The sequence below is a fragment of the Bison bison genome, unplaced genomic scaffold (genome assembly GCF_000754665.1).
Source record: "Bison bison bison isolate TAMUID 2011002044 unplaced genomic scaffold, Bison_UMD1.0 scf7180017864034, whole genome shotgun sequence".
Lineage (NCBI taxonomy): Eukaryota > Metazoa > Chordata > Mammalia > Artiodactyla > Bovidae > Bison > Bison bison.
The window spans coordinates 7431443-7454463 of NW_011494606.1; the positions used below are offsets into that span (position 1 = coordinate 7431443).

A 23021-nucleotide genomic window follows, 5' to 3' on the forward strand; every position below is an offset into this window, starting at 1 on the left:
CTTCAGAATGGACTGGTTGGATCTCCTTGCAGGCCAAGGGACTCTCAAGAGTCTTCTCCAACACCACAGTTCAAAAGCATCAATTCTTCGGTGCTTAGCCTTCTTCACAGTCCAACTCTCACATCCATACATGACCACTGGAAAGACCATAGCCTTGACTAGACGGACCTTTGTTGGCAAAGTAGTGTCTCTGCTTTACTAATTTGTAAAGGATAGTGTTTAAGTATCTCTTTATAAGTTGATATTCTGTCATTAGCTAGTAAATATGGTTATGTCTTTAATTTGCTAGGATGAAATTAATTCTCTCTTACCCAAGAACTATATATAACCTAAATATTTGGTTTAGTTTTAGATGTATACTTTTATGAAAATTTGGCATTATCAGTCTTGAAAATGGGAGCGCATTCATAGTTCCTTGGGTGTCTAGGTGTTTTCTGTAGTGACTCCTGGCACGCTTGCTGTGCATATCTGACCTCCCAGCATTCTCCATCCTTCTGCTAGAAGTAGCCTGACCTAGGTGCGTGTCATGTCTTTATTTATATTAATTTAGCTTCGTACTGAATTTAAGCATCCTGGAATGCTGTTTTATCAGGATTTTAATTATCTTTCAAAGAAGGAATTTTCACATTTGGTTCCGTGTGGCAGATTCCCTTCACTCCTTTTCCCATTTCTCTTTCCCCACATTTATTAGAATAGAAACAAATTCAACATGGAATTTAAGCCCAAAAGCATGTTTTTAAATAGCAACAGAGCTGAATGACTTGCATGTTACATTTCTCTACAGGTGTAACTCAGGGTAAGTGCGATTATTTTGCCTTTGGAGCAGCTGGAACCTGTAGTCTCATTTATAACCCTCCTCAGACTACAGGACCTAAACCACCCACACCACTACCCATGTGTTAAAAATATTTTCATAAATTGATGTGTTGAAAAAGTTAATACCTCTTTATTCTACTTAACATCAAAGCATTTTATGATCTTTAAAGGATAAATATCATTACATGAGAAGCCATAAAATATGGAAAATTAATTTAGAGTTCTATGTGCTTGTAAGTTGATCTTTTAAGTTACCCTACCTGGAGCAAGTTGTTTGTGGAGGGTGATTCCTTACATGTAAGACTGATTTTAAAACTGCTCGACCATATTCTATTCACAGGCTCATGTAAAAGACATAAGTGGAGAAGAGTATATTGTATTTGGAATGGTCCTCTTTCTGTGGGAACATGTGCCAGCATGGTCAGTGGTACTGTTTTTCCGGGCACAGAGATTAAACCAGAATTTGGTATGATATCATAACATTACCTAATGCCTGTTCTCATTTTTAAAAATAATAGAACATTTATATTGATTTTCTATTTTTGGCAAAGACTAAAAAGGATTATAGATCTCAGCCTCCTTTCTTAGTTGAAAAGTAAATCTTCATATTCTATCTACTACATTGTTCACAGGCACCTGCTGGCATGATAAACAGTCACAGTTATAGTTCCAGAGCATACTTCTTCGACAATCCGAGGCGATATGATAGTGATGATGACTTGCCAAGACTGGGAAGTTCAAGAGAAGGAAGGTAGTTGCACTGAATTGGTACCAACATAGATTTTTTTTTAAAAAGCTTTAACCCAAATATGAAAAGGGTGATTTGCTGATATATGTCAATAAATAAGATCATTTGACATTGGCGCGTAGAACAGTAGATGTTAAACCCATGATGAGACCTGTACTATAAAGAATTATCATCTGCTTCTAAGTCCACATATTACCTTTATTTGAGAAATGCCTTTGGGGGTAAAATGGCACCCTTTCATTTCAGGATCCCTTGTTAGTTCAAAGCTGATGGGGGTTGGTGAGCAGAGAAGAAATACTATTATATATGTTTCCATATCTACTATGCTGTTCAAATTGCACAGAGAAACTCTAAATAAAACTCTTGGGAAGCTTAGCTGCTATAAGAAATCTTCAGTGCCCTCCTTGTTCCAAAATCATTACAAGTCCATCCCATTAGCTTTGGTATCAGTGCCGAGGAGGCCTTAATGCACACTAAATAATGCTTTGAATTTAATGCAGCATTTTCTATAACCCTCACTTCATCTGGACAAGTTACTTAACCTCAATTTTTTGTCTGTTTTTCATCTGTAAAATAGGGATAATAATAGAACCTATCTGATAGGATTGTTGTGAAGGCTGAGTGCATGTGTGTGTAAACATACATATGTATGTCCTAGAATAAAGCCCAGCACATAATAAGCACTATGTTACTATTATTATTATCTGATAATCAAGTTCTACTAATTTTGAATGGTATTTATTCATTCTTTTCTAATATGTGATATAGAATCAAGGATATTAGATATAAGTTATTGAATTTTGTAGAAAGCCATTATTTGGTGAAGAACATAATTCATTCAAAACTAGAAGTGCCAGCATGAGTTATTATATCCTGATCACAGTCCTTTTTTGCCCCTTTTTTGCAGTTTATCAAATTCACAAGGTTTGGGCTGGTACGGCACCATGACTGGCTGTGGCAGCAGCAGTTACACAGTCTCTCCCCACCTGAATGGACCTCTGACGGACACTGCTCCTTTGCTCTTTACTTGTAGTAACTTAGATATGAACAGTCACCATAGCTTATACGTAACACCACAAAACTGATGGCATCATCAAGTTGTGATTCTTCAATCATTTTTCATGAATGTGTATATTCAGTGTGTTTAAATTCCATCTGCATAAACATTCCATTATCCGTTACAACTGAAAACAAAGCCTGGAAATGTGGCTGAGTCCAGTGGAGGACACAGCTGTTACTTTTGACCTCGTCCTGGTAAAATGAAGTACAATGGAAAATTTGGAGCCAGAGAAAAGAAGGATTAGATCTTAAGGGACTCGATGGCCTCCGTACATCCTGACTTTGGAATATCGAACGCGTATTTGCACTTTTATCTTTGTTCTGAAAGAGTACACTGCAGTCCCCAAAGTCATACCCAGTGTTCACACTGGGATGTTATGTTGTACATCAAATCAGGAGGCAGATTCCTTACAAAAATCAAAGCCTGTATATTCAGCAGTGTACTCCATGTGGAATTCTTACCCAATAAAGTTTATAGTGTGAACAGTGCACAGAATGAAGGCATAAAAACGTATCATTCTTTTGAAAGATCTATTGAAAATAGGTAATCATTGAAGATAGTTCTTTTAAGCATGATTGTACAGTACTAACTGAAATTATTCATTCATTTTAAAGAAATGATACTAGTAATCCCTTACAGTGAGGACCAGCAGTGTTCTTTGGAAAGTCACAGTCATTTCTTCAAGAGCAAAGTATACTAATCAAAATTATGTGGCTACTTTGAGTAGAATTGGTCAAGTGATTATTCTGTATGGTTAAGACAATACAGTAGTTTAAGCATGATTCTTCAAGAAAACAACAGCAATTTTTGTGTAGGGAGATATTGATAGAAACTTCTTAGGACTAAAGTTTACAGATGCATTTAAGAATTATTCAGAAAATATACAATTCTAAGTTAAAACATGAATACATTTTCAAAGGCATTCAATTAGCTGAAATAAAATATAGCAAATCTTACCCATTATTCCTATGAATCAGGATTAACCTCAGGTAAATTAAATCATGATATGTTATTGCAGTGAGCTCAAGTGCAATACTTTGTAATACATATAATTTTTCCTTTAGTTTTCATTTTTATATCTTGCATATGGGCAAAGCCAAATTAATTCAAATTAATCCCAGCACTAGACTAAATGAACAACTTATGTGAAGGTACTAACTAGGTAAGTATAAAAACCAGTGGTTAACAATATTGGAGTACTTTTAGAATTACATTAAAACTGTCTTGAACGTCCTATCTTAGATCTAAAAAAAAAAAATATATATATATATATATATATATGGTAGGCTAAAGTGATAGAGAATTTTAAAATGCACTTTCTACTAGTGTCTATATGGAAAAAAGTAGATGCTAAATACCTCAAGAGCCCAAGGTAACAGGCAACATTGGGAAGTTGTCACAACATGCTTAAAGATGACTAAATACGGTTATTTGCTAATCTATTTCTTCAGAACTGGAACTAATACAACTGTCTTTTTCTGTCTTTACTTTGATTAGAAAGTTCTTTTTCTGCTCTTACATAAAACATCTTTCAACTTTTTGATTGATTCAGTAACTTCACAGAAGTATAACAGTAAGTGAAACCCCAAGAAAAAAATGAAATTTTTAATGCTTTTGATCTCTTGGGAAGCTGGTACACAGACAAAGAAATTTAATCTTTTTATAGTACAAAAAAAATTCTGAACTTAGTCCAAATCATAAACTTATACATGTCACTTTGGATTTATAAAATTTATAGTATAGAATTTATAGATCGTAACAGGACAACATACCGTGCACTTACCTGAGTGTATTTCTACTGCAACTTCAGTTACTGGGTTTCTTTTCAGAATGCCGACTATTTATTGTCTTAATAATGTTAGGTATTTAATTATCTAGAGCTATCTAAGAAGATGTGTTGCCTTTGTTAATCCTTGGGGTTCAAAGTGATACATTTTTTCTAGGAAAGCTTCCCCAGACTTCCCTACATAATGCTCCTATTTGACCAGATAAGTGAGGATTACTCTTTTAAAAATATTTCAGATAAAATAACGTGGTTTTTTCAGTTGCATTAGTTGATTCTTCCAAATCTGAGGTTTGTAAATTTCTTATCCCTGACCAGGGAACCTGAATTCTTGCATTTGTCTCCTTAAAGACATCTCCCACAATAAATCACCAAAGACAAAGAAAGATAAGCTTCTGGCCCAGTTTTTGCTTAAAAATTTCAAAGCACTAGGAGCACTTTAAGTCTGGTCTTGAAAGAAGGAGTTGTTTATCAAATCAAAGGGCTGTCGATCCCCTGTTCATCCTGCACTGAAGCACATGATGACAATTTCAAACCTTCTTTTTGGTTCACTAACTAGAAAAGAGAATTTCATTGCTTAAGTGTGTAATTCTACAGTGATTAGCAGTACTTGTTTTTATTGTTTCATTTGGACGGTCATTAATTTTGAAACTCTTGCCACTCATTATAGCTGGTAGTAGTTTTATGAAAGATGTAATTTATAGCTAAAGTGGCTTTTTTTAAGCATAGCTGCCTTTTTTATTGTTTAAGTGTTTCTCAGCTATAAAATCAGTGTCAAACTGGTTATAAAAGTATAGCTGTGGCCAATGAATGTATTTATTTGTTTCACTAAATTGTAACAAAACACTACTGTTAAAAATAAAAGTGTTTGTGCTTTTATTTGGAGGTTGGGTTTTCTTAATCTCTTTTAACAGACTACACCCGTTGAGATTCTGTCATGTAAGGATAAGAAGCCTACCATAGGAAAGAGAAAAATACGTAGAGTTACAAATGACAGTTTACTTTAAGTGAGCTTGTCATTACAGATATTCCTTGGCTTGTCCTAAGTGAAAATGCATTGAATACAGCTGGCCTAGAACATTACAGCTTAGACTAGCCTTCCCTAAACATGCTCAAAACACTTATATTAAACTGCAGTTGGGCACAACCATCTAACACGAAACCTGTTTTGTAACAGAGTGTTGAATATCATGTAGAGTTTATTGAACACTGTACTGAAAGTGAGAAACGAAATGGTTGTGTTCGGTACAGAATGGTTGGGTATGGGTTGTGTTCCCTTGTTGACTGCGTGGCTGAGCGGGTGCTGTGGTGCTGCCACTGCCCCAAATCATGAGAGGTCCGTACCGCATATCACTAGCCTGGGGGGAGAAACCAAAATTCAAAAGTGGAAGTACAGTTTCTATCAAATGTGTATTGCTTTTGCACTGTTGTCAAGTTGAAAAATCTGAAGTCGAACTATTATTGTACACATGGATAACTGTACGTACTGAACACTGAGATAACCATGTACGACATTAGCTGTACACTAATTAGTATTACACACTAATTTTATATGAAATGCCATACTTTAAAATACCAATGTTATTAGATAGTACGTGCGTAAGTGCTAAGTTGCTTCAGTTATGTCTGACTCTGCGACCCTGTGGACTACAGCCTGCCAGTCTCCTCTGTCCATGGGGTTCTCCAGGCAAGAATACTGGAGTAGGTTGCTGTGCCCTCCTCTAGGGGATCTTCCTGAGCCAGGGATTGAACCTGCGTCTCTTACATCTACCTGCATTGGCAGGTGGGTTCTTTACCACTAGCACCACCTGGGAAGACCATATTAGATAGTACATGTTTATTGAAACATTAAGCTAAGAAAAATCCTTGTGTGAAAGAACTTACAACACCTCTCTCCTTCCCCTTAGATTCTTAAACAGGTAGAAATTTATCTAGCTCATAATCCTGGGCAGCTTTTCTTTGATTATTCAAGAAATTCTTCAGTAACGCTTTCCCCTGAAAAAAGAGTTCTTACCATTTTTTCCATAATAGGCCCCTTTCATAACTTGCCAAAACCACACCAAATTTCTAATATAATTTCAGAAGCTATATTGATCACCTAAAGTCCAGAAATCCTTGGGCGCCTATTGACTTACTGTGAAGAATATTTGGAGTGAAGGTATGATCACTAGCAATAATAAAGTTGTCATTTTAAAAGCAGTTTATTCAACAAACATTTATTAAGTGTTCATATGCCAAAAACTATGCCGTGGAGATGCAAACATGGATAAAGTTTCTTTTCCTGCTCTTAAGGAGCTCACATTCTAGTAAAGGAAACTTTAAAAAACAAAAACAATACAGTACAATAAGTGACGCAGTAGAGGTAGGTTGTAATTACAGTGGTGACACAAAAGAAGAACTTAGATGATCCTCCTTGGATGGAGCAAGGGCGAATTCACAGAAGCGATCGCTATGCTGGGCCTGCAAGGATACATAGAAATTTCCCAGGTGGGGAAGGATGGCTAGGGCACTTGATAGAGAACAGCAGGCACCAAGGTGTGGAGGCCTGACGATGCTGCATCTGAAGAATTCTAAGTCTGTTTTAGCAGAACATGAGGTTGGGGGAAACAGAAAGACCCCTATCAGAGTACTTTGTTCACCAAGGAAAGAGGTCTGGTTTCCTCCTAAAGGTTCATGAATTCACTGTGTGTTAAGCAGGGAGTAACATTGTGAGAGTGCTTCTAGAAAGCCCACTTTGGTAACACTGTGAAGCAAAAGAGAGGAGACAGGTTGGGTACAAGGAAAAAGGTTTGTACTTTAGGGAAGAGCAATGAAAATGGAAAGACAGTGATATATCAGAGATATGGAAATAAAATCCATAGAGATTAGACACTGGCTGGACAGGGGAGTGGAAGGGTTAGCCTAGAGATGATGTAGATGGTGATGGTTCTAAAATTAACCAAAGGAAGGAGCATAGGCATAAGAATAGGTTTGGGGCAGAATAACTTTTTAAGATACACACAGCTGTCTGTGGGACAACCAAGTGAAGATGCGTAGAATGAAGATGGTCTGAGAAATTTGGGCTAAAGGTACGGATTTAAGAGATCACTGAATTGGAAGGACTCAAGAGTGAGAAGTGGTAGTGCTGAAGACAGCAGGAATAAAAGCCTAAGGAATAACTTAAAGAATACATGAAAAGAGGCACTCAGAAGTGAGGGAAATACAAGAAACCTAGTGGAAAACAGATTTTTAAAGAAGGAGCTGTCAACAGTGTCAAATGCAGAAAAAAAGTAAGAAACGGCTTGTGAACCAAACCATAGATTTAAAATTGGGATTTAGACTTCAAAAGACAAGATTGTTAGCTACTAAGGAAAAAAGCCAAATTTCAGTTAAGGGAGCAAGTGGAGGGGGACAAAGTGAAGACAGGAATATTCTTTCCAAAAGTTTGGCTGTTAAAAAAAGAGAGAGAGTAGGGGCATAAGATGAGAGAGAGTCACACAGGCAAAATAATTTTAAAATAAATTTAAACCCCTCTACCAAATTTTCAGAGTACCACAAATGTCCTTACACTTCTATATTTGGTGCTCATTTCATAGTCTTTTGAGTCTCTAAGAATACTGACTTCATAGTAGGTTAATATCTTTCTTTTCCTGCCCTATTCAAATTAGGGGGGAAAGGAAATAGGACATATATTATTAAACTTAGTTCTGTGATAATTAATTTAAATATATTGAATACATTTTCATACATTCACTCAAAAAATATTTATTGGACACCTACTATGTGCTTGACACTGTATCAGGCCGTAGGGACATAAAGAAGAAAAAGTATACAGTAGTGTTAAGTAGCATTTCTAAGCCATTATGTAAATAAATCCTGCTTTATGAATAATGTTACATCTCAACCTGATATACCTGCTAAGACATACAGAAAGAACCCATAACTTTGAGGTATATACTTCCTTTTTTCCTACAATTACCATGTGCTATAAATTCCTAAACCCCTTCAAATATTTTTATCACTGAAGATCTTCCCTTAATGAAGACTTCTAAAAATTACAGTTTAGTTATGGGGAGAAGAAAGAAAGAAATATCATGTGCAAAACCCCAAAATTTTATGCCTATAACTATACAGCATAAAAAGGGTAACAAAATTCAAAAAAGAATTTTAGATTGGAACTCAAAATGATTCCTTATTCTAAGGCTTATAGTAGTATATAGTTGCAGATATTTTTCCTGAAAAAAAAAATCATTGAAACATTATTCATATTACACATGGTTCAAAGGACATGATGCCTATAACTGACTCTTCAAGAGAAAAAAATAGTATATGTGTGTATATATACAGAGATAGCATGAGCAAGAAAGCAAATATGAACAATTAAGGAATCTGGTAAAAGAGTTCTTTGTATTGATACTATCCTGGAAACATTTCTATAAATTTGAAATTATATAAAAATAAAAAGTTTCCCCAAATTTTTATTCAGAATCAGGGAAAGTACTATGAGAATAAATATATAAATCTATTCAACTTTTCACACTGTTTAGAAATCCCTTACACCCTTGAATTATCATTGTATCTTTCTACACACCAAAATAAGCCAATCAAAATAGCAAAATAATTCTAAAAGTGATTTGTTTCATACCAATGTATTGTAGGGTTGCCAAATAAAACACAGGACTCCCAGGTAAATCTGAATTTGAAAGGAGGAATAATTTTTTGGTATATGTTTGTCCCATATTACATGCAACATACTTATATAAAAAAACTGTTGTATATCTGAAATTCAAATTTAACTAGGCATTCTGTATTTTTTTTTTTTTTGACTTCCCTGGTGGCTCAGACGGTAAAGCGTTTGCCTACAGTGCGGGAGATCTGGGTTCGATCCCTGGGTCAGGGAGATCCTCTGGAGAAGGAAATGGCAACCCACTCCAGTACTCTTGCCTGGAAAATGTCATGGACAGAGGAGCATAGTAGGCTACAGTCCATGGGGTCGCAAAGAGTCGGACATGACCGAGTGACTTCACTTCACTTCACTTCTGTATTTTTATTTACTAAATCTGTTCACCCTAAATGTTGAACATTTAGGCTATTAATAATGGGTCATAACATTCTCTTATAAACACTTTTCACATTGGCCATAGTTTAATTTATATTATGTCTTCTTACACAAAATTCTAGTTTGAGAGACTTAAAACATCATTTACTTAGATTTACCATATGTGAATTTGATAATCCTGATGATTTTACTTAATATTAAACATTAAAGGTATACCACATTATCAAAGTTTTACTCACAATAATATTACACATAGATTTAACACAATTTAAAAAATTGTTATTTAAAACAACATAATTCCCTTTTACAAAAGCAGCTTTATATAAAACATTTGACTTAAGACTGTCATTGCTATTTATGCCTTTGAATGAAATTCCATTCTTTGGCCTCCACTGTCCAGAAACAGGCACTTTTCAGCTTGCTTTCTTTAATGAATATTTTGTAACAAGTTCCTGAAGTTTTCTAATTCTTTCACACTTGTTGAAATTCTGTAAACAAAATAAATTTCACTCAGAAACTATTTTAGATAACTTTTCTCTACAAGTTATTCACATTGCATTTTCAGAACACAGAAAAAAAATGTTAATTTATTTCAGCAAACATAAAGGTGCATAAAACATTTAATCTGTTTTGATGCACTTGTGTTCTTAATTTGACATATTAAAACTAAGATAACATTCCCCAGAAATCAGTTATTTTTAATTAGTCACAACTAAGTATTAAAGTTTCAAAGTACAAAATTATAAAGTGCTTAAGTATTGTATTTTTAAGTATTCATAAGTATATTCACATGCTTATTATTTAAAGTATATAAGTATATACTTTATACCTAGATATAAAGTATAGGTATATACTTTATAAAGTACATAGCATTAAAATATGTATTCTAAGTATGCATAAGTATATGAACACTTAAACTAATCAATTTACCATATTTATTAAATATACAAAGAATCAAAGCTTTTGGACTACAAAGAGTGAGAACAGTAAACGTGTGACCAAATTGTTTTCACAAACTTATAAAAAGTTTGTTATTTTAAGTATACTTTAGCTCTGTTCTCCACCATGAAAAAAGTAGCAAAATACTCAAATATAACTGTCAAGCTTCTGTGTACTAAAGAATAATTTTGAAGGTCAATTATTAAATCAATTTTTTAAGTGAAATATAGTCCTTAGAAAGTGTTAGGTTTTTTTTTTTATAAATCTCTGCATTCTTTAGATATGATAGGCCAGGAGGAAATGCATCTGTACTTAAATTTTAAAATGTAAGTTCCTAATTTTAAGCTTATTTTCTGATCATTTTGATGAAAATTATTTTTAAAAGCATGATTAGCCTTTTTACACAATGGCAAATTCACAAATTTTATATGTATACCTACATTACACAACATGATTTTTTCTAGGACCTTCAAAAAAACATTTGGATAGCACATAGATTAGAAAAAGTTTACAAATTCTGCAAGATGAATATTCAAGCACTCAGTGAATTAATAATGATTACAAGAGTCAAGAGGTGACAATAAAGAATATCATCTAATGATTGCATGTATCTACAAAGTTAAAGTATTTCATAAGATCACAGAATTCTGTAGTGAGATAATTTCACTAAACAGGATATTTCTTACCCAGTTTTATCTGAGAGTATATGTGTTGCATTAGGCTTACTTGGCTAGCAAAAAAAATTTTGGTGCAAACTAACCTTCCAAATGCATTAAATAATGATACTATTTCTTGTCTGGTTAGATGGAATTCATAACTGGGTCCACTTTCTGGCATATTTGCAATCAATTTCTCAGAAAACAAGATCTTCAGAGCAGTGCCCAAACCCTGAGTCTATAATAGAAATAAGAAAAAAAGAAAAATCAGAAAATTCCTTGTGCAGAGAAAGAAAACAGGATTGAGCTTGATATGCTTACCTGAAGCTTTCCCCACAGTCGACATTTCAAACAACCAACACAATCCATGATTCTTGAAATATTTCTAAAATGCAGTCGAAAATCCTCCTAAAAATAATTTAAAATTTTATTAAGATGTAGTATATGGTCAAATACTAAGTATCTCTGAGTGCCTTCTATGTGCCTCACTGTATGCAAAGCACTGGAGAGCACCAAAGAAGGGAAGAAAACTGAAGTCAGTGTACACGGAATACCTCCTACACACCAGAATCTTTACACATACAATTGTATTTCACCTTCACCACAAATGCAAAAGTGAAAGTCACTCAGTCGTGTCCGACTCTTTGCAACGCCATTGACTATACAGTGCATGGAATTCTCCAGGCCAGAATACTGGAATGGGTAGCCTTTCCCTTTTCCAGGGGATCCTTCCAGCCCAGGGATCGAACCCAGGTCTCCCGCGTTGCAGGCAGATTCTTTACTAGCTAAGCCACCAGGGAAGCCCAAGGTATTATTACAATCTACAGCTAATGAATTAAAAACATAAGGTCCAGAGAAGCTAGGTAACTTGCCCAAATTCCCATATCTAGTAAATAGCAAATCTAAACCCCAGGACTGCCTGCCTCCAAAACTAGACTATCTGTAAATATAAACAAAGTAAATGAGTTGAGATGTTCTATTGTATGTGATTATTAACCACATGTCAGTATCAGGAGAGGGGGCAGAGGTTGTATGACATCATTTACCAAAAAAGAAAAAAAGGAAGGGAGAAAGGAATAAATAATGGAAGGAGCAACAAGTAAAAACCTTTGGTTTCATAATAGTTAAATGAAAGCCCTTCTCTCTGGTATAAGGAAAAACAACCAGATCTTTTACCATTTATTATTATCATTCATACTTTATTATCATACAAAAATCTACAGAACAGAGTGAAATCCATGTACCCTCCACCAAGTTTCAGAGAGAAACTCATTAAACTCATCCAAAAACAGTATATGTCTTTAAGGCGTAAGGAAGAAAGAAAGGAAGCCAAGAACATATCCTTCTTTCACACCAGTGGAAATTATTAATTAATTCTCCAATGACTCCCCTGTCCTGAATTTATAGTGGAATCCCAGGCTTACAGTACTTGAAGCAGGAAATCTGACATACATTTCAGATGAAACATTCATTATATCAAATGGCCTATAATTTGGTAATAATTTTGTTTGCTTGTTTTTATTGTGCTAAACCACACACTGAGCTCAATCAGAAGAGAACATAAGCAAAGATCTAAAAGTGGGAATAAATCAGCAAAGACTGGAACCTACTATTCAAAGCAGACCTCAGTTCACTCTGGAGACATCTTTCCCCAGATGCATCATTCAGCCTGAGACTGAAACAGTCAACAGCTGTACCATGTAAAGGATTTATAATAAGGTCCCAGGTCTTATATCTTATTAATTTAATACAAAGCCCAAATTATTAATATTAAACGTTACCATATGTTAGCAATATTCTATATCGTGTATTTCTATACCCTTTAGAATAAGTAAGAAGTAATTCTAATTTTCAACTGTTAAAAAATATTTACCCAGCAATATTACTCTAAGTAGATTTTTGGTGATTTGAAGTTTCCTTTAAACTTGTATTTCAACTTCAAATTAAAGAAAACTCACACTTTTAACAAGAAAAACAGAAACAGAGCACTAAAATTACTCTGAAGTTGATGTTCCCATCCTATGAGGTGCTGACCTCTGGAGGATTAATAGTTGGTGTAAAAGTCTATAAAATCCCTGAGTAGACAAGTATTTGTATATAGACAGAACAAATAGCTCACATGTACACACTATAAATTTCCAAATGGATATAAATATTATGGTCAATAAAACACAGCTTTTACTTTACAAGTGTCAATAAATGCACGGTGGATTTTGGCAGTTATATTTTCACTAATAAAACACTATTATCATGTGGAAAGGCGTGAAAGCTCTTGACTTAGGCTTACACTTTTAAAGCTTGGAAGCCTCTAAACAATGGGCATGCTTTTGTACAGTGTCTAAACTCAGTATCTGAATCTATGTTCACTAATTCAAATACTTGAATGTGGCAGCTCTTGAGTCTTTGTATGACATATATGAAGAATAAACGTGGTTGCTTAACAAGAGTCAAAGTAACATTGTAAAATTAAAACCAAGCACAAATGCTTAAATGAATGTAATATAAAAGAACCAAATTAATAAGCTAGAAATTTACTAGACCAGAACAAAGAGAAAATCCTTATGACTTCCACAAATAACAATCCATGTCCAATAACCTGAGTATATTCTAAAATTAACTCAGATTAGAAAAATGTATTATCCTTAAAATAAACAGACCCTAAGTCACTTACAAATTCTCCTTGTTAATACACATAGTTTTAAGATCAATACTAAAAATTACAGTCAGTGAGGAGAATGATCAAACATTCTGTGGTTAAACACTGTGATCTATATTCAGTGAAACCAACTGGCTAAAACACAATTCTCACCCAATTCTCAGATGTTTTATAAGCCTTCAAGTGAGATCCTATTCTGTGTTGAAGTGAACACTGAACACTTCTCTTTCATACAAGTCCTCTACTTATAACCATACACTGATAGAGTGTAAAGGAGACAAGAGATATTAAAATAAGCTTATGACTGTTCAAATCCGTGATGTTCACTATAAACTACAATTTCAAAAAAAAGTTAATACCAATATCAACAAGTTTCCTTGGTGTTTTATTCTTCTCTTGTAAAAGGACTCAGAAAAATTATGTGTTAAATTTCATAGGATATCAAAGCTGAGTATTTCGGAGTTTCGATAAAACAATGTGAGAAGTATTTCTAATCTGCACAATATAAAACAAGTAGATGTCAAAACATTCTCTCCATAAACCAGCAAGTGTACTAAAAATAAGACAGATAGCAAAAATAGTAGGGGAAAAAAGTCATTACAGCATCTTACCCCTCACTTCTAAGTTCCTGGAAGCTGTTTGGGAGGTTATATAAGCACTGAGGTATGTATTTCTAGCAAGAATGCTTTAAGTAGGAGGTAGATAGGCAGTCAAAAATAACTATTATCTAACAGCAAAAAAAACAAGAATGCAAAAAGTATTTTGTTTGCAAGCTATAAAAAATAAGGTTCTTTCAATATCGAAAGAAACAAAAAATTAGAAACGAAGGTAGACTGTCATAAATATTCTGATGACACCAGATCAAGCCCACTTCTACTGAGGACCACCTGCTTTACTTACCTATACCTTTATAATTGAGAACAATAATATAATTTTACTTAAGTCTTCAAAGTGAAAGTGAAAGTCACTCAGTCATGTCCAACCTTTTGCAACCCCATGGACTGTATAGTCCATGGAATTCTCCAGGCCAGAAGACTAGAGTGGGTAGCCTTTCCCTTCTCCAAGGGATCTTCCCAAGCCAGGGATCAAACCCAGGTCTCCCACATTGCAGGCAGATTTTTTACCAGCTGAGCCACAAGGGAAGCCCTTCTAAGTCTTCAAGAAGACTTAGAAATCCCTTGAGGATGGAAGCCATCTCTCCCTTTAATGACAAAAATCACACTCTACACACAATGAGCATTTAATAAATCTTTTCAATGAAATTTCTTATTTGTTGTATTTTGAGGCAAACAGGCACAAAGATGGTCTTGCCTGGAGTCATACCTCCATTAAGAGGCAAGACAAAGACCAGAACCCATCCTGTGCGATCTCAGGTCTTCTGTTCTTTCCAGGACTGCATGCTGACGGACCTGAATGCCTTTGTGTGTGCAGTCACTCACTGTGTCCGACTCGTCGTGACCCCATGGACTGTAGCCCACCAGGCTCCTCTGTCCATGGGATTTTCCAGGCAAGAATACTGGAGTGGGTTGCCATTTCCTTCTCTAGGGGATCTTCCCAACCCAGGAATCGAACCCGTGTCTCCTGAATTGTCAGGCAGATTCTTTACCACTGAGCCACCTAAGAAGGCCTAGATGCCTTTAGTTCCCAGGGAATGATATGAATGACAAAGCAACACTACGCCCGCTCCCTCTAAAGAGCATCGTATAATTTAGCCAAAACTATTTTCAGAATTCTCTCCAGCAGAAGACAGTTTCTGCTTCTCCAGCCCTAGATCCCTTTCCTTTCATTCGTAAGCTCTATTTACTACACGAGAATCAGTGTGAAATGAAACCCTTCTGTAAAGAGTACATTCACACACACATTTCCGTTGTTATGTTGAAAACAACACAGACTAAATCTTAAGTTGGACCTGCTTTTGGACTTCCTCTTTTTCTTGAGGAAAAGAAAGATTATGACTCTGATTTTTTCTTATAATTTCAAGAAGTATATTCGGATTTACTGTTAAGAATAAAAACATGGCCTTATAGTCATATCTGCATGTGAGTTCACATTTAAAAATTAAATTAAAAGTATAAAATTATTACCTTTAGTTTGTTTGCTTCTTTTTTATTCCCAGCAAAAAATGAATTCTCATCAAAATGCAAAGGAAATGACCTGCATTAAATAAAACATATTCTCTGAATAAAACAAAAAAAAATCATTTTCATGTATTATAAAATATTAAAAGTCCTGCTAATACAACATTTCGCTGGTCAGTGATGAATAATACAAGTACAACAGAATAGAACATATAGTAAAAATCAAAATTCTGATGCCCCCAACAAATTCTTATCCTCAATATACAAGCTAACTGTATAACATAGTAGAATTAGGGCCCAAACCCAACCTGTTCAACTAAATATAAAAATAATGCCAAGTATCAAATACCAAAAGAACGGTTCTTAAAACTAAAAATATGCACCTCTTAGTACAAAATCAAAATGAAAATAAAACCAAAACTCAATTTTAAAAGACCTATGAGCAAAATTAGCTTTTAATTATTTTTTAGATAATTTTAAGTTGATTCCTTAAGAATTTAATTTTGGATATCACTTGTCACTCTTCTTATTAATATATAAGTTGTATGAGTTGTAATACACAATTTACTTGATTTCATGAAGTATTTCCAGAAGTAACATTTTGTTTTCTGCATCCTGATCTTTATTTCCAGTGAAGAGTTGAAAATCTGGGCGCTCAAAGAATGGAACCACTTTAGATAAAGCCCTTAATTCTATTAAGTAGAGAAAATACAAGTTCTTAAGCCTTCGTGGACCTTCTCCTTCAGTTAATATTCCATCAAATCGCTGTTGAAATTCTGTAATGTTGTGTCCCCATTTTTTTTCCAACCACGTATCTGAGAAGAAAGAATTAAATATTAAAAAGCGAATTTTAAAATTAAGTTTCATTGTACTTATATTAGGTTATTTATGCTTGCAGAAGCTAATTTTATTTTATATTTTAAAATGTATAATCAATACAACCATGAAAACTGCTTTACATAATTGAGCCTTTAACAGTTTCATATTAATATTTTATCTTCTAGAACCCATACTTAAAAGGAAAATAAACTCAATTACTTTACTGAGAAACCAGGACTAATCTAATCAAATTTCTGAATATAAATATATTCATAAAACCAAGATACAGAAGTCAAAGATGACTATCTGAAATTACTAATGAGTTTGAAGTCCTAATTAAAGTTATATGATTTTGTTTCTAAGAAGTAAGAGATACTTTAATTCTAGAATAAACATGTTACTGATGAAAATCCAACATGCTCTCATTTTTCAACAGACTTGTAAAGCATGAAGAGCAGCAAAAAAAAAAAAAACGCTTTTACCCATTAAACTGCAGGCCTGAAGCTGACATGCAAACATAAGGATTCAGATACAGTAGTGTCTAATGAAAACAACTTTGCTCTTAGAAGCTATTTCAATTCCCACAACAAAACAAAAGAACATTTCCAAAGTGATGTGTATGATTTTGAGCAGCTTCCTAAAAGAAAGTGAAGACTGCTAAGAACAGGCTGAACTTTTCCTGATAATGTTCACAGTTCCCACATTCCTGATTACTGCCACTTAGGAATTAATTTTTCCTGCCTAATATTTAACAGGGCCAATCTTTTCCCATCCAGGTAAACACCAAGAAGATTTTAAGAATACCCGAAATTAAGTGTGGTAAAGTGAATAAAAGTGACTATTATATACCTTGTAGAAGATACCGTGCACTCAAATGCACATTAATGCTTGCATGGAGGCCAGATATAAGTCTGTAGAATGCTCTTTTCTCTACACAGAGACCTACAAAAGGTAATTTGGAAATAGAAATTTTATATGTGAAACTTGTAAGATATAAAATTAATTTTATGTGTATTTTAAAATGAAAAAAAAATTAAATTTGTTTAAAAGTGTCCAATTACCTTCTAGCCAACTGTAAAAAGTATTCTCTGAAATTAAAAGAAAAATAAGTCACAAGATTGTAAAACTGCCAAAATATACATTTTTCAAAAGTTTTAAAATATTATAGCAAATTTGTGCCAAACAGCAATTTAAAGGTCCCAGTCTTGTTTGCAAAGGAGAAATGTTCTTGGTATGGATTCACTTTAAGCGCCACTCAGTTGCTCAGTCTTTAGAAGGCTTTAGCATTGCCTTAGGTGGCCCTAGCCTTATAACTTTCTGGATAAAGTGTTTTATATGAGGTCAAAACACAGAAATTAAATAGTAAACCTATACATGGAAAAATACTTAGCCTTAATAACAATTCATGTTATAAAAGTTAAGAACACATTATACACTTTTTAAAACGAGAGAAGTCAAAATTATAAAATTCGAAGTATATTATTAGTCTATAGCTGATAGTATTTTATGCCATGCAGTATTTCAAAAGAACAATTTAAGGAAATGTAACAAAAACCAAATATCACTTATGTTCTATGATCTACAGCAATCACTGTTCATATACTTAGACCTGATCATTGCTCTTAGAATTATGCTCTAAAGAAATAACTCAAAATGGAGGTGGCGGGATAATACGTAGAAAGATGATTATGTTCTACAGAATTTTTAAAACCTGAAATAACTAAAATGCACAGCAAGGCCTGAGCTAACATGATAGAATACCAGTTACCAGGACTGAATAATATAAAACTTAAAATGCCAAGCGTGTGGAACACAGACAATGCATGAAAAGGTTTGTTTGAAATAACATGTAAAAAGGCATAAGAAACATTATACCTATGTGAACATTCTATGTCTAATCTACTAGAGAAGGCAGACACTGTACTATATGGTCCTTTTCACCAGAGTTGTTTACAGTAATATTAATAATGAACCAAACAAGCATAAAAGTAATGGAAGAAATGACAAACAGAATAAACATGCATTTATATATTTACAGATTACATAAAAACTTAAAACATTTGTGTCAGAAAACTTTACAAACATCAGCAAAATGCAAACAAACTGAGTAAAATGTATGTTGCAAATGCAACAAAGGATAATATCTTAAGTGTATAAAAAGTTCATACACCAAATAAAAATGCCAAAGCACCCAGTAAAAAGGGCGAGTAATATGAACAGAGAATCCATAAAGGAAAAACACAAATGGTAATAACAGATAAAAATTGTTCTGTCACACTAATAATAAAAATGCAAATTAAGCATATCTTGTACAACACAGGGAACAAAGCAAATATTTTTAAATAACTATAACTAGAATATAACCTTGAAAAATCCTGACTCACTATGTTGTACACCTGAAACATATAACATTATACATCAACTATACCTTCATGAAAAAATAAATTAAAATGCAAATTAAAACTGTAAAGATAGAACTTTAAAGAGTAAAGAAGAAATATGGTACTTAATTTCGACAAGAGTCAGGTAAAACTAGGTGGCACAATGACTGAAAGGGGTGTAAATTATTAGCACACCCTTTCAATGACAAAAAGGATCTTCTGGTCATATGTATCAAGAGCCTAAAATGTCCTTATCATTTGATCCAGTAAATCCATTTCTAGAAATCTAAGTTGTTATGGATGAATGTTTGTGTCCCCCCCTAAAATTCATATGTAGAAGCCCTAAACTTCCCCTTCCTCCCCCCACCATATGATGGTATTTGGAAGTGGGTCTTTGGGAGATAACTAGGCTAAGATGAGGTCATGAGGGTGGGGTCACCATGATGGAATCAGTATCTTTACAGCTATCTGTAAGCCTGGAAGAGGTCCCTCCCCAAGAACCAAATCTGCTGGCACCTTGACCGTGGACTTCCCAGCCCCCAGAACTCTGGGAAAATCAATGTCTTTTATTTTAGCCACCTAGCTTATAGTATTTTGTTAGAGCAGCCTGAGCTGATGAGGACACAGGCTGAGGAAGCAAGCTGACATGCTAATAATAATATATAAAATTATAATTTATATATTACAAAAATATTGGTATAAACATGAAAATAATAATAATTATCAAAATGTTAGCAGAGAAGCAGTATGAAGTAGTTAAAAGCATAGACCCTGAACCAAACTGCCTGATTTGAATCCCAAACTCTGCTACTTACAAATCATATGGTTTTAGCTGAGTTGCTAAAACTTTCTGGGATTCATTTTCTGTCTATAAAAATGGAAATAAAAATCCTAACAAAATGTCCTGGAATTGTTGGAAGGATTAAATAAACTCATATTTGCAAATTACTTTGAAAAGTACTGGCATGTCTTCTTAGCCATTATTAATGTCAATTATTTTGGGGTTGTGGGATTACAAGTAATTTGTTTCCTTATTGGGAACCTCTATGTTTTGGGTTTTGTTTTTTTTTTTTAAGTTAGGACCTAGTCTTCCAAAGGAATTTTCATTCAGTTTTATAGTCCTGAAGTAGATTGTCTGTGAATATGATCCAGTTAGATAATCGCCTAATATGTCAGCTTTCATATTTTACCAAAATGAACACTTAAAATTACACTCATAAATAAGATGTTTTCTCTAAGGATAGCCTCTACAGGTTAACCATCTTTACTTTCATAATGAGACAGGTTAAGATCTTGAAATGGTATTAAAAAACTGAAATAGCTTCTTTTTTTTATTTTAAAATGTTTATTTTATTAAATTTTTAAAATAAACCCTTGTGTTGAGGGCTGACTTTCAGTAGATAGCAGTGAGGCAGCTGCTCTGCTACATACGAAACCCTGACCCAGAAGCAGGTCGTCTACCAATGGTTCAGTGCCAGGTTCCCCACCAATGTGTGGTGCATGATGGGTGAGGGGGTGGCCACCTTTCTGGCCATGCCCCATGGCCCAGGAGGAAGGGCGCTCTGCACTGGTGAAATAGCTTCTTTTAATGTAGCCAGAATATAGCACAGAACTGGGAACACCCAAGGTGGAATAAAGTTATTCATAACTGGAAATTATAGGATCACCACTAACAGTAACAAAATATGAGACACCTTTGCAAAAATAATCATACACTAAAGAATTTCTCTTCCAAATAGTATAGTTATGATTCAGTATTTTATTTAGCTACTACCATTACTATAAAATAAAATATAATAATAAAAGAACAAAGTTATAAGACTTTAGGATTCTGTTATCTAAAGCAACCTGTAAAAATAATGCTCAGAAGACAGATAATATGGTGGGCTTCCCTGGCTCAATGGTAAAGAACCCCCCTGCCAATGCAGGAGACATGGGTTGGATCCCTGGTAGGGAAAGATCCCACATGCCACAGAGCAACTAAGCCCATGCGCCAAACTACTGAACCCACGTTCTAGAGCCCAGGAGCCACAACTACTGAGCCCAAGTGCCACAAGAGAAGCCACAGCAATGAGAAGCCCACGCACCACAATTAGAGAGTCGGCCCTGCTTCCTGCAACTTGAGAAAAGCCTGCATGGCAACAAAGATCCAGCACAGCCAAAAATAAATAAATAAAAAAATTTTTTTAAAAAGAAGAGAATTTAGAGTGAGAGAAAAGTGATCCTTTACATTTTAACAATCCCATCTAGCTAGAGTAAAGCTACGTACTGCTGAGTCTTCTCATATTGCTAAACACGTGGCCTTAAGGAATAACAAAAATCATTCCAATCTTATTCATAAAGCAAAAATATTCTCAAAAAGACACAGTAAATCTAAAATATGTTAAAACTTGGGGCATTACAATAACTGAAAGCGCTGGCAACGATATCTACACCCAAGAATCAGCACAGGCTTAGAAGCCAGTAGATCAACGCTCTGATCATGCCTCAGTTCAGTTCCGTTCAGTCGCTCAGTCGTGTCCGACTCTTTGCAACCCCATGGACTGCAGCACACCAGGCCTCCCTGTCCATCACCAATTCCTGGAGTTTACCCAAACTCATGTCCATTGAGTTGGTGATACCATCCAACCATCTCATCCTCTGTTGTCCCCTTCTCCTCCTGCCTTCAATCTTTCCCAGCATCAGGGTCTTTTCAAAGGAGTCAACTCCACATCAGGTGGCCAAAGTATTGGAGTTTCAGCTTCAACATCAGTCCTTCCAATGAACACTCAGGACTGTTCTCCTTTAGGATGGACTGGTTGGATCTCCTTGCAGTCCAAGGGACTCTCAAGAGTCTTCTCCAACACCACAGTTCAAAAGCATCAATTCTTCAGCACTCAGCTTTCTTCACAGTCCAACTCTCACATCCATACATGACCACTGGAAAAACCACAGCCTTGACTAGATGGACCTTTGTTGGCAAAGTAATGTCTCTGCTTTTTAATATGCTGTCTAGGTTGGTCATAACTTTCCTTCCAAGGAGTAAATGTCTTTTAATTTCATGGCTACAGTCACCATCTGCAGTGATTTTGGAGGCCAAAAAATAAAATCAGCCACTGTTTCCACTGTTTCCCCATCTATTTGCCATGAAGTGATGGGATCATAAGCCATGATCTTAGTTTTCTGAATGTTGAGCTTTAAGTCAACTTTTTCACTCTCCTCTTTCACTTTCATCAAGAGGCTCTTTAGTTCTTCTACACTTTCGCCATAAGGGTGGTGTCATCTGCATTAATGAGGTTACTGATATTTCTCCCGACAATCTTCATTCCAGCTGGTGCTTCATGCAGCCCAGCGTTTCTCATGATGTACTCTGTATAGAAGTTAAATAAGCAGGGTGACAATATACAGCCTTGACATACTCCTTTTCCTATTTTGAATTAGTCTGTTGTTCCATGTCCAGTTCTAACTGTTGCTTCCTGACCTGCATACAGATTTCTCAAGAGGCAGGTCAGGTGGTCTGGTATTCCTGTCTCTTGAAGAATTTTTGCACAATTTATTGAGATCCAAACAGTCAAAGGCTTTGGCATAGTCAATAAAGCAGAAATAGATGCTTTTCTGGAACTCTCTTGCTTTTTTCATGATCCAGCGGATGTTGGCAATTTGATCTCTGGTTCCTATGCCTTTTCTAAAACCAGCTTGAACATCTGGAATTTCACGGTTCACGTATTGCTGAAGCCTGGCTTGGAGAATTTTGAGCTATACTTTACTAGCGTGTGAGATGAGTGCAATTGTGCAGTAGTTTGAGCATTCTTTGGCATTGCCTTTCTTTGAGATTGGAATGAAAACTGACCTTTTCCAGTCCTGTAGCCACTGCTGAGTTTTCCAAATTTGCTGGCATATTGAGTGCAGCACTTTCACAGCATCACCTTTTAGGATTTGGAATAGCTCAACTGGAATTCCATCACCTCCACTAGCTTTGTTCGTAGTGATGCTTCCTAAGGCCCACTTGACTTCACATTCCAGGATGTCTTGCTCTAGGTGAGTAATCACACCATCATGATTATCTGG

At 34.9% G+C, this 23021-nt stretch overlaps 2 protein-coding genes across 2 annotated transcripts in view; one reads left to right on the forward strand and one right to left on the reverse strand.

The window, feature by feature from the left end:
* Positions 1-3781, forward strand: part of GPR137C (G protein-coupled receptor 137C) — a 60814-nt gene extending 57033 nt beyond the window's left edge. The window contains exons 5-7 of the mRNA XM_010834577.1: positions 1157-1282; positions 1449-1567; positions 2472-3781. Coding sequence (XP_010832879.1) covers positions 1157-1282; positions 1449-1567; positions 2472-2649 — 423 coding nt within the window. The 3' untranslated portion in view covers positions 2650-3781. The remainder of the gene's footprint in view (positions 1-1156; positions 1283-1448; positions 1568-2471) is intronic.
* Positions 3782-6607: 2826 nt separating this feature from the next.
* The window catches only part of ERO1L (ERO1-like (S. cerevisiae)), a 54746-nt gene continuing 38332 nt past the window's right edge, over positions 6608-23021 (reverse strand). The window contains exons 11-17 of the mRNA XM_010834611.1: positions 17655-17681; positions 17443-17535; positions 16343-16589; positions 15781-15850; positions 11362-11448; positions 11145-11278; positions 6608-9933 (exon numbers count right to left, since the gene is read on the reverse strand). Coding sequence (XP_010832913.1) covers positions 9873-9933; positions 11145-11278; positions 11362-11448; positions 15781-15850; positions 16343-16589; positions 17443-17535; positions 17655-17681 — 719 coding nt within the window. The 3' untranslated portion in view covers positions 6608-9872. The remainder of the gene's footprint in view (positions 9934-11144; positions 11279-11361; positions 11449-15780; positions 15851-16342; positions 16590-17442; positions 17536-17654; positions 17682-23021) is intronic.